At 44.0% G+C, this 12,807-nt stretch overlaps 1 protein-coding gene across 2 annotated transcripts in view; it reads left to right on the forward strand.

Annotated features, from left to right (window-relative positions):
- Nucleotides 1–12,807, forward strand: part of TENM4 (teneurin transmembrane protein 4) — a 607,238-nt gene that overhangs the window by 537,709 nt on the left and 56,722 nt on the right. Inside the window, exons 22-24 of one of the 2 annotated variants that reach the window (XM_086739706.1) lie at nucleotides 343–592; nucleotides 3,235–3,255; nucleotides 9,733–9,965. In XM_086739706.1, the coding sequence (XP_086595832.1) occupies nucleotides 343–592; nucleotides 3,235–3,255; nucleotides 9,733–9,965 (504 nt within the window). The remainder of the gene's footprint in view (nucleotides 1–342; nucleotides 593–3,234; nucleotides 3,256–9,732; nucleotides 9,966–12,807) is intronic. The other variant, XM_086739707.1, reaches the window with a different exon arrangement.

Genomic DNA, 12,807 nt, shown 5'->3' on the forward strand with positions numbered 1-12,807 from the left:
AGACAGTCTTGTTCTCCCTACATACTTCTGTTCTGCAGGTAATGTAATGGGTCTATAAAAATACTTACTTCAGACAAGGGGCTCCTCTTTTGCAACCGTCACAAAACAATACCATGAAAGATGATAAACCACCTTAGAATCATAGAATCATTTAGGTTGGAAAAGACCTTTAAGATTATCAGGTCTAATCGTTAACCTAATACTGCCAAGTCCACCACTCAGCCATATCCTTGTCACTTGACAAATTCCCCAGCTGCCATCCAGCGTTGCCAGTTTGTCCTCCCTTTGGTCTCAGTTTCCCTATCTCTCTTTAATTGCCTTATTGCTGTTTTCTCTCTCCAGGCATCTTGCATAAAGGAAACGGGGAAAACCAGTTTATTTCACAGCAGCCACCTGTAATCGGAAGCATTATGGGCAACGGCCGCAGACGTAGCATTTCTTGCCCAAGCTGCAATGGTCTTGCAGATGGGAACAAACTCCTGGCTCCCGTTGCCCTAACATGTGGGTCTGATGGAAGTCTTTATGTTGGAGATTTCAACTACATCCGAAGGATCTTTCCCTCTGGCAATGTCACCAACATTCTGGAGCTGAGGTACACAGTGCTGAATGTGGCCATTATACCTATGCCCTTAAGTTCTGCAGAAATATTATGTACTCTACAGGAAAATGAGCAAAACTCTTAAAAAACTACAGTAAAACAGGAAAAAAAAAGCTGTCCAAATTTGCCTCTTCTGCAACTCTGCTGACTTTGATTTACACCAGAGAAACACAAGCCTAACAAGTTCTCCCAGATTGAATCACACGTCAAAAATATTGACACATTTCTGTGCTGTTAAATCAAACTGTGTTGATGTTTCCCTTTTGGTGTAGTAAGAGATCAGTGGGAATTCTTAAAATTAACAGTCAGCCTCTGAGATAACCTAAACTTGGAAGGTCTCGGCACTGATGGTGATATGTAGAGGTTAATCGAAAAAGATCATCATTCATAATTAAGCCAAGATGATCACCTAGGGAGTCACAGACTGGGTTTTCCTAGTTGTTTTCGGGGCGACAAACACATATCAGGTCCCCTCAGTTCCCAGCTGAACAGCAATGTCAGGGTGAACATGAAGATGGATCATCTGAAAGTGAAGTGTTTCCATTTACTCCAAATAACAAAGGAAAAAAATATATATTAGGAGAAACTGGGAGGATGGGGAAGGAACATCCATTAAAAACAAGGAAAGGAAGAGAAAAGTATAGATTTGTCACAAGTTCTGAGGAAATGAAATAGATTGCAACTGAATCAAAATTTCAAATTGATCTCACTGGGGATATTTTTCCTATCTAAAATTTCCACAACAAATACAATTACCTACTTCAAAGCACCAGGGTCTGATTCTGAACTCTGTGACCAGACAAGACTCACTCCAGGAAAGTCAATAGAGTGACGAAGCTTCTCTACTTGAAGGACCTGACCTAAGGTCCTGGAAATCTAGGTGAGGTTGGTGTGGTAGGAAGTTTCACATTCCCATTTACCTTGCAAGATCTGGCCTGAAAGTGAGAGTCTTCCAGAAAGAGAAAACCTCTCTGCTCTACTCAGATTTAATATCCTGGCTGATGAGGACAAAAGTAAGGCTCCATTTCTGCAAGTGGAGAGCTTCCACTGCCATGTGGAAGCTTACTGGTCAGGTTACCGGAGCAGCAGGGTCCCCCATGCAGCATTGCTCTGTGTTCCCATTTGCTCCACAAGGCCATGTGTAAAAATGAAAGAGCTGATTTGCACCAGAACTGGTGCAAGATCCCATTAGCCCCTCATTTACAAACATGCTGGAGTCCTTGGACCTTGCTGGAGGTCTTCTCATGCAGAACCATCATCGTAGATCATGGTGGTTGAGAAGAAAATCCAGACAGCCATCACAAGGCTGGTACTTACAGAATAGGTGTCTTGGTATGCTCACAGGGCGACAAGGAAATCAGGAGGAATCACTGAATTAGGAAACCCACGATGAGATGTTTACAGTGACATCCCAGAGGGCTGGGGTACCTTTTGAGTAAATAAGCAAGAACCCAATTCTTGCTATTGTGTTACACGATATACGAGAACATAATATCTCTCATGTTTGTAAGGTAGGAAGCTGGGATAAATCTTCAGACCTGGTCCACGTTAAAGAATGTAATATTTTTCCAGTGCCAGAAAGTTATTTTAACAGCCAAAGGTGAGATTTCCAGAAGACCCTAGGTGATTTGGGGCCCAAATCCCACTGCAACTGACTGGGATTAATATCTCATTCCCAGAAGTACAATTTTGAAAACCCGATCCCTGTTTCATTGTCAGTGGAAATACCAGAGCCAGTGGAGGTTTTACAGAGTATTTCCTGATTAGAAAAGAGAAAATTGGAAGCCTTGACAGAGTAGCCTTGCTAGCTTTTGTGTAGAGCCACAAAGTTAAATTTACTCCAGAGTTAAATCTGCTGGAACGATTGCTGCTTCATCTGTGCAAACACTTAGGTTACTGGATCTAATAAACATTTCTTCACTCTGGTGTGCTATAAAGTAAGTGGGTTCAGATGCCGGCTGACTAAAAGCTATGGAGGAAAGCTATTGCTTTTGGACTAAATGGAGTTTGCTTGTGTCTTCTCAAATCAGCATCTCCTTGGAGATTAACACCCTCACTATTTGGCTTTTGGGTTTTGTTTGGCAGGCGTTGTGGTTTGAGTGCAGTGTTCAGCTGCAGGGAGGAAAGCAAATGCATTGTGGATCGCAGATAGCTGCAGCTGGGTCTGTAACTGGACCCCTGAAAAATGTCCAGCTTGGCATCATTCCAGTCCTCTGGGCTGGAGTTCACGAGGTTACGGCACTGAACTGCCACCTGTAACTGTGCAACTGTAAATCACAAAGTATTGCTTTGACTGAGAGTGAAAAAAACCCACTAACGATATCTATATCTACGTATATTTAGCTCAGTACTGCTCTGAATGATAAAGTCTGCCTGGTCCTATCTCTTGCCTAAGTGAATAACTCCAAGCAGGTGAGATCACGCTTCCTTTGTGATATGCAGCGGTACATAAGTGAGCTCACTGCCAAGTAATATCCAACATAAAAGATATCAGTGTCATTCCAGCTAAGTCTTTCTTTATTATTGCATTGTATTATACAGTTACTGTCAAGTTTTCAATCTGCTAATAATGCATCGAACCGAGCCGCTAACAAATCATTCTTTCTTCTATTCCCTGCTTTCCTGTCTTCTGTCAGAAATAAAGATTTCAGACATAGGTAAGCCAACCAGCGGAGAATTCTTATGCCGCTCCCTGTCTTGTTGCATGTTGTTACACAGCGAGTCACAGGTGCCATTTCCAGATGATTCAATAGCAAATGAAGCTGGCGTGATTAAAACTGGCGTAGGCAATCACTCATCAGGACTGGGAGCCATTAATCACCGAGCAGAATCGCGCAGACTTCTGCCCGAGCTGTTGTAGCTGTAGACAGGGGAAGTACGGACAGGAGGAGGGTAACGAGGACGAGGGAGGAAGGAAAAATTGGTGGGAATTAACCAAGAAAGTAAAACAGGGACAGCGTCAGGATGCGGGTCACCGGAATAGCTATAATGGAAAAATGTCTTCTTTTTGAGTTTGAGGAGTGTAACAGGTGTAATGAAGGGGCAGATGTAGGCATGTAGTTATAAAAACTCTTTGTCAGCCTCTTCACAGAGAGCCTTCGCATTGTGTGAACGTATGTCAGGTCAGAGGTAGCGCAACTCAGAACTTGAGACAGGAAATGCAAAAAAAAAAAAAGAAAAAGAGTAATGGCAAGAAAACAAGATGAAAGAGAGACTCCTAAATTGGAGCTTTGTCACTAAGAATATTTGTCATTTGGGTTCACTGGAGTTTCAGTGGGTTTGATCCAATCAGTTGCATTCCGGAAGATGTCAACCTCTGTCACTGTCTGTGTTTGCTAGGACTTCTCTGACTCTGACAAGTTTCCCATCCTTCAGCTGCTTGCTAAATTAGAAGCTTAGACTGTGGACTTGGGATTTTTTTTTTGTTTGGTTTTCTTTTTGCATTTGGGATTGGGGATTTTTTGTGCGACATGCTTTTTATTTACTTTTTCTTTGCCTTCATAAAGGCGGTGCAAAACCAGAAATGTTCATTTTATCTGCGTGCCTGGAAATTCAATGGAGTATAAACTATTTTTTTGTTCTATCACCAGAACGTTAATTAAGGGCTGAGCTTCCACGGTATAATGAACTGGCCCAAAGCATCTATTAGCAGGGCTGGGAGCTTGGTACACAAGATCTCTGCAGTGACTGTCTTCATCAGTCTGAGTTTCAGGCCCCAGCTCCTCTTCCACATCATTTGAAGGCAGCAGAAAAACTCATTTCTCTTTGAAACAGGCAGGTTGTATCCTTAATGCCCTAGAAATACACAGCCACTAAAGTGCACCTGCTTTGACGGTGAAGGGCAGCAGCTGAATACCTGTTACAAGAAGAGTTTTTATATATGAAGGCAATAACTGAGTGAAAATATATGGACTGGCCACAAATGCTGATGATGCCACCAGAGCCAGTTGGCAGGGCTTCAGCTTTTAGGCAATTCCTAAAAACTATGAAATGAAATGAAATGAAAGAAAGCCAAGACGTGCCTGCTTCAGTGTGGTCCAAAGGGGACCAGTGAGGGAGGAGAAGGACGTGAGGAGCTCTAGATCAAATATTGTCATCTGTGACTACAGTAAGGGAGTCATCTATGTGAGGTACCATCTGTTCTGTGTCATTTGCCATAATACTCTTCATTCCCAAGACACAGAGGAATTAGTGGGTGTAGTCTTCTCTAAAGCTCCAGTACTTTGAGCTCCAGAAGGTCCTAAGCTTGACACCATTGACAGGGAACAGCTGCAAAGGGTGAGATCCATGAGACTCAGTCTCAGTGGTTTGGAAAAGCTGCAATCCATATGCAAAAGCTTCCTCACTTCAGGGAAAAGGATTCCTCTTGACTATGTAGCTTGCAGTGAGCTTGATCTCCAGAGATGCTAGAGCTACAAAAGTAAGAGGCTTGGCTCTACAGCACAGCTTAGGTAGCCAAGGTCTAACTCTGCAACAGCCAAAATGGCTGTGTGTCAACATGAGGGATGTCAGCTAAGCCAAAAAGCATCACCAAATTGTGATGCCTCCCAATTTTACACCCATCTGTCATTCAGTCATAGATTAATAGGACCTTACTCCAGTATGTCTGTGTATGGACCTGTCTTAGTGGGCCTATAGAAGCTAATGACTTTCTCCAAGCATGGCAATAATAATTTGCAGTTAATGATCATTATCTTTCCTCTGCAGGAACATGGAGGGCAGTGAGGCATTTCTGTCTTGCAAATATGCAAAAAGTGGCCACACTTAAATCTATTCTTCGTTTCTTGTTTCCATTCATACCTTAGAGAGACAAATCTACAATTAGTGGCAAAGAGATGTGTCTCAGACGACTATCCTAGGAATGGATCAGAAGCCCTTTGCAGTCCCTGGGTTGGCTTATGGCATTGTTATGAAGTTTTATTATCCAGCCTGTGACACTAGAAGAGCTTTGGGCATCGCGCACAAACTGAAAACACTAAAAGGCCAAGTGTAAATTCAGCTCACAGCACTGTGTGGCCTCCTTATGTATTAATCTATTGAATGTCACCCAGGGAGAAAAAAAAAGACCGGTACCTCACACAAGCTATAATAAAATCTTCTGTTTGTGAGCTGCAGGGTGCTTAGCACGGAGCCATGGAAACACAGCCCTGCCGAACAAAACCCGCTTGGCTACAGGAATTCAGGAGTTCTTTAGTCACCAGCAAACGCATGCAGCCAGCAAGGCTCAGAGGGCAGCTGGCACAGAAAGTTTTACCGAGGTGGTTTCATGTCCTTAAACAGAGACATCAGATCCAAAGAAGCCCCGAGGGTTTATTCAGATGAGCTGTGATGGGTGACCAACTTTGGTGCTGTGACTGCGCCTGTTTGCTGGCCTCACTGGGAGCCACACTATTGCCATTAATGGAAGTTGTCCTTCAGAGGAGGTGGTAGATGCCCTTGCCTTTGAGGAACTAGGATGCAGTTCATCTTGTAAGATAAATGTCCAAAATAAATCAGACAAATCACATCCCAAAAGATGCTATTTCTCTCTACCACCTATAAAGGGAGTTTAAGCAACCAGTTCAGATGTGAACATCCACCTTGTAATCATCAAAAGCTTGGTGAGATGGATCCCCTGGCTTTGAGCAAAAGTCAATGAAAGGATGCATCTCCTTTTTCTCATCTTTATTACTAGAGACTTGCTTCCCATTCAGAGGTTCCTCCCTCAGACTTCTCCAAAACAGGGGCTCTGGGCCCAAAGGAATAATAACAACCTTTGCGTAAATCTATTATAATACTGCAGAAGCAATCCACGAGTGGCACGTCAACTGTCACCCAACTTTTTGTCACTTCATCCCTCATGCCTGCGTATAAGGAATCACGTAAAGCCTAAACACTTCAAATTGAGTTTGACTCTCTTAACGTATCTGCAGAGCTCACCAAATGGTGCTGGAACTATGCTGTCCAAATAATGAGAAGGAAAAAAAGGAAGGGGACAAGGCAGATATATGGGAGAGCCTATATGTAACCCCAAACAGCTGGGATCACTGTGGACTCGGAAGATTTCCCTGTGCTTCCCCAGTGCGTCACTGTATCACAGGCCTACGAGGAAGCCATATCACCTCCCTTTCACTTTGGCCTGCAGAACTTCTGCTGGTGAAGCTGTCCTCATTCCCAGTGACTACAGCGTCAGGCCCACCAGTACCCACTAAGGTGTCTGTTCTTGGCTAGGGACCAGCCCATCTCATCCCTCCAACTTTGGTTTGTTGCTTCAGGGAATTAAAATATCAATGCAGTGCTCAGGTTTTCTTTTAAAATACATTAATAGCAAAAGGAACACTCTGGATGGGAACAGCTCTTCACCCACAGCCCTTTTCTAGTGGTGGCAGTGTCAATATGGGGGATAAATATTCTGAGACTACAAATACTGTAACTGAATAAGTCCTCTGAATAGTAAGAAGTCCTGTCTTTTGTTTTGGTCCATTATCTAACTAAGCAACGAGACAGGATGAAAGGAAAAAAAAAATCTTCTCTGCTTCACCCCAGGCAGATTTATTTCAGCCCAGTTTGCCACTTGGATTTGCCTATTGATTGTGGTTTTAAATAAAAAGCAAAGCCTCAGTGTTCCTGGCTCCAGTGCTCCTGCATTATCACAGGTGAAGGGAAGCACTTTGAGAACTTTTACGTTACTAATGTATGTTTGTTTAGCATCTCTCATCCTGAAGGCTCTTGATGTGTTAAACAAAAGCTCTGGGAATGTTTGGCATTTGCATGGTTCTCTGATCCATGGTTAAAAGAAGTCAGCATGGGTTTCAGAGTCCATTCTACACAGGACCTGGGATTAGAAGATAGTTTAGGATCTCTCTCTTCCACAAAAGCTTGTAATCAATAATAAAATTCACCAGCATGAGGCTATGAAATCCAAAATCAGGTTGCCCAGAGAGGTGGTGGATGCCCCATCCCTGGAAACATTCCAGGCCAGGTTGGCCGGGGCTCTGAGCAACCTGATCTGGTTGGAGATGTCCCTGCTTCTTGCAGGGGGGTTGGAATAGATTACCTTTGAAGGTCCCTTCCAACCCAAACCATTCTATGACTCTAGGATTCTAAAAATAAATTACAACTCTAGTGCTGGGAGAGAGGAGCAAGAACTGCCTCTGCTGGTGCAATTTTCTCCATCTTTGGGAAAGTCATGTGCCTTTGCCCATCTGAAAATGGCCTGCTGTAAGACTCAGTGAAAGCTACGTGTGCTTTCCAGGTGGAGATGCTGAAGAATTGCAAAGCACCATTAAGAATATCCCACTCTTGTCCACCTCTCATGCAAAATAGAGATTGTGAACAACTCAAAAGCTGACTGACATTCAGCTGGGCTTTGTTAGGACAGTCAGCAAAAAACGCAAGGCCCTGATCAAAATGGGTGATGGATTCCCACAGGGAACTTCTTCCACCAGGGTTGAAGCCACTTGCTTTATGTGAGTGACATGCAGGTAAATGAAATAATACCCTCCCATCCAGCCGTCATTGGAAAGGAATACAGATGGAGACTGAACTGTCAGGCTGGAGCTGTCTTGAAGGTCAGAGCATTTTATTTAGCAAGAATCAGTGTCATTTGCGAAGATGAAATCTGTTCAGACTTTAATAGGATAAATCACAAGGGATATCCCAGAATAAATCAGAAAGGTTCTTCTTTGTTTTTTTTTTTTTTCCCAAAGTATTAAGTAATTTGAATGAAGAACCAACTTACAGCTTTTTTAGGGAGAGAATAATTCAGTAGTTTTTTATGTGTCTGAAGAGGATTGATTTGCCTAACCTAAAGGTTGAAAGAGAGAGGAAATTTCTTATTATGAGAGATAGAGTCAGCTGTGATTGACACTCAGGTTTCTAACCAGCTTCTTCTGGAACAATTTTACTAAGTGCCAAATTGTGGACTACAGCCTATATGTTTTCTATGAATTCTAGGGACCTGATGAGTTTGGACAGCTTGAAGGTGTTCTGGAGAAAAAAAATAGAGACATTTTCATACTTCTTCTAATTACTACTTAGCTTTTCTTAGAAGGAAGGAGACCTGTGTTCAGGCAGCAGGTGTTACAAGTTTAATCCGTTGGTTTCAGGCTTAGAAGAGATGCAGCTCGGTATACACTAGTAGTAAACACTTAATTTTAATAATAAAGTTAGTAAGTTTAATATCTGTGTTAAACTATAGATAGAATCCTTGAAAGACAATTTTACAAATTGTGTCTAAACTCATCTGGTTGTTTTTTCTGGCCAGTCCCATCGAATGCTTGCCACAAAGTGGATGCCAGTTTACTCATTTCTTCAGTCTTGGGCTCGTTTAGTGTTGTAGTCACAGAGCTAAAAACATCATTTTTCTGTCTGCTCACCTCATTTTCTCAGCCACCCTTTCTGGTTTTCGAGGAAGCAGTGAGTGACCGGGGTTTAGCAGGGGACTGACATTTGGGTTCCTCAGCCCTCCTCCTAGTTCATGTTTTACTCATTGAAAAATGTGACGCTCCAAGGACTGTTTTGTCTGTCTCTTTATTGAAGTCCAGCTGAATTCAGTGGCAGGGTTTCCCCAGATCTCCACGAGGCAGGGCAGGACTCTAGGGTCTTTGCTGGAGTCAGCAAGAGCACCAGATAAACCCTGATGCAGTGATTTTCGAGAGTATATCTTCAAGTGCTTTACACTTTGGAGTCTGCTTTTGGGTTTTAGGGTTTTTGTCCTGGGTTTTTTCTTAGGAGGGCAGATTTTATTTTTTGCTTTATTTTCTGCACCTAGTGTACTATGCTTTCCCTTCACCCTCTGGCCCTGCACTAACACCAGTTTCAGGACTATGTCAATATTAAGTAAATTAAGCAATTCCCAATGTTGGAACTCAACTTATAGTAGTTCCTGGCATGATTTTGGCTCAGGCCAGCAAGCCCTTTCCTTTGGTAACGGCTCTCCATGCCAGAGACCACCCCAGGCACAGTGACTGGTAACAGATAGAGCGCAGGCTCCTGTGCTGTAACACACCGTGTACTAACATCGTCACACACAGCACTGCTTCACTCTCCCAGTCTGTCTGCCCTGTGCATTTTTATTCTGTAAAGTGCTTGCACTGTTTGTTGACTTCAGGAAACAATGCGAAAAATAGTAACGGCGTACCCTTGTTTTTCAGCCACAGCCCAGCTCACAAGTATTACTTGACCACAGATCCAATCACCGGCTCCATCTACCTCTCTGACACCAACAGTCGACGTATCTATAAAATCAAGTCCACCACATCGGTGAAAGACATCGTGAAGAATTCAGAGGTCTTGGCTGGAACCGGGGATCAGTGCCTCCCGTTCGACGACACCCGCTGTGGAGATGGAGGCAAAGGCACTGATGCTACCCTTACGAATCCCAGGGGTGAGACTGCTTCTTCTCCACAGGCTTTTTTAAAGGGGTCTTTTTGAAAGGGGCTTGTTTAGTCATGCTGAAGACTGCTATCCTCTCTGTTTCAGAAAATGCCCTTGAATTTTGCAGGCTTTCCCAAATCAACCCACAAACATGTCCTAAGGGCTTGCCTCTGGAAATAATGGGGATGTCTCACCCTCAGCCAGTCCTGGGTCTTGTTCTTGAGGTGGCTGGGAGGAGTGCCAGACTAGGGGGGTGTAGTGATGGCCACATCTCCAAAGGGCAATAGAATAAAACCACCCATCAGTTTTATACCCGCTTAGCCACTACTCCTCCTTGCAAAATAACAGTGTTTGGTCCTTCCCAGTCTGGATTGGATTCACTTCTGTTCCATCACTGAGGCTTTCTTGGCATTAAAAAAAATTAAAAAGCTCAATAAGCATTGCTATATATATATAAACTAGTAACCAAACCAGCAGGTTGAGAGAGCTGGGGCTGTTCAGCCTGGAGAAGAGGAGGCTCTGGGGAGACCTTATAGCGGTCTTCCAGTACCTCAAGGGGGCCTACAAGAACGATGGGGAGAGGCTGTTCAGTAGGGCCTGGTGTGACAGGATGAGGGGTAATGGTTTTAAAACAGAGGGAGGTAGATTTAGATTAGATATTAGGAAAAAATTTTTTACAATGAGGGTTGTAGAACACTGTCCCAGGTTGCCCAGAGAGGTGGTGGAAGCCCCATCCCTGGAAACATTCCAGGCCAGGTTGGCCGGGGCTCTGAGCAACCTGATCTGGTTGGAGATGTCCCTGCTCCTTGCAGGGGAGTTGGACTAGATGACCTTTGAAGGTCCCTTCCGACCCAAACCATTCTGTGATTCTATGATACAGCTCAGGGATATGTAAATTGAGGTTTATACATTGACATTATACATCATGGCATCCAACTTAAATCCTATAGAGAGGTGGATACTAATTTCAATACGGGAACAATCCGATTCAGTGTGGCTTCACCTGGCTCCTGATTAGCTGACTTAAATGTGATAAAAGCCCAGTCAAATCAGAATTAAAACATTGCACAGCCTTCATGACTGTGAACTAAATTGTTCAAAACAGGTTTAGCCAAACATATGCAGTCCTGTGTGTAGCCAAGACTTCAGTCTGGCAGTCTCAAGGTAACAAGCTCCGCATATGGAGGACGTCACTCCCCCCAGCTGTCCACAGCTCCTCGGAAAAAAACACGTGGAGAGTGTAGAGACGAGGTGGGAGATACTGTTGGCATACACACTTTCTGCAGTGTTTGTGAAGAGGGGCAGGAAGGACCCCTGTGCAAGAATTCTTTTATAAATGTGGCATTTTTGCCTGTTGTATGTCTTCTTGAGCAGTTTTTAGGATTGCGAGGAGTTATTTGTGTTGGCTTCAACATCAAGGTGCTGCAGGTCTCCTTTTTCCTTCCATCTGGAAGAGGTAGCTCCCTCCTTCCTCGTTATGGCAATTTCCAAGCCTGTACCAACCTCTTTGTAAAGCAGGCTCTCAGCAAAACCTGCGGATCTTTTAACAAGTTATTTCACAGAGAGCAGGCAAAATGAAGACAGCTGAGCCGTTATTTCTCTTCTTAGCTGGACATCTCAGGAAGTCATTTTTCTTGACGTAGAGATGACATTATTGTTACTGAATCCAGGAAACCCAAACGGATTTAGTGACCTTTTGTGCCAGCTCTAGTTGTGATTTTTGTTTTGTTTTGTTTTTGTTAGATGTTGGCTAGTTGTTTCCTGGCAGGATGCAGAAAAATATACCTTGGGAGACCTGTTTTTTGCCAAAAACCACTGAAAGCCAAACTGCTGCCCTCATAATATTCAAAGGGCCCAGCATGGTTTCCAAGCACTCCAGGTTCCCATGAGGTGACCATTATATTGGGATGAAGTATTGCCAGAGTCACAGATATAGAAAGGGAACAGCTACCTGTGGCCAGGTTGCAGTGTAGAAATTATCTCACTGAAATGAGAGGGCTGAGTGAAAACAAAATTAAGTGACTTAGGCAGGGAGAGATTCAGGCAGTCCAGCAGATGAGTCATAAGATCAGGGAATCCAGAATTCTGTCATCCAATTTTCGACACCACTTTGATTTCAACCAGTGCAAAAAAAAAAAGACAACCCGCAACTTCTATTGGACCTATGTTCTCCCGTGTACAAGATAAGAGGAATATTATTCATTTCTCTACATGGTCGGATATTGCAAGGGTTAGATGACTTATGTTTCTGCTTTGGAGAAGCAGAGCTCTGGAGTTCAAAGCTTTCAGCACTGAAATCCTTCTTGTTGCTGAAGTGTCTCTATACCAATGCACGCAGCATGGGGAATAAACAGGAAGAGTTGGAGATGCTTGCACACGAGCAGGGCTACGACCTCATTGGCATCACGGAGACGTGGTGGGATGACCCATACGACTGGAGCGTCAACATGGAGGGGTATAGGCTTTTTAGGAAAGACAGGAAGGGGAGACGAGGAGGGGGTGTCGCTCTCTACATCAGCAACTGGCTGGAGTGTGTGGAGCTCCACCTGGGGATGGAGGAGGAGCTGACAGAGAGCTTATGGGTCAAGATTAGAGGATGGGGACGGACAGGGGACGTCATGGTAGGGGTCTGTTACAGGCCGCCTGGCCAGGAGGATAGAGCAGACAAAGTGCTCTATAGGCAGATAGGAGCAGCCTCACGGTCACAGGCCCTGGTCCTCATGGGGGACTTCAACCACCCTGATATCTGTTGGAGAGACAACACGGCAGGGCACAGGCAGTCCAGGAGGTTCCTGGAATGCGTGGATGACAACTTCCTCCTGCAGGCGATAGAGGAGCCGACAAGGAGGGGT

This window comes from Chlamydotis macqueenii, chromosome 1, assembly GCF_036417535.1.
Source record: "Chlamydotis macqueenii isolate bChlMac1 chromosome 1, bChlMac1.mat, whole genome shotgun sequence".
Lineage (NCBI taxonomy): Eukaryota > Metazoa > Chordata > Aves > Otidiformes > Otididae > Chlamydotis > Chlamydotis macqueenii.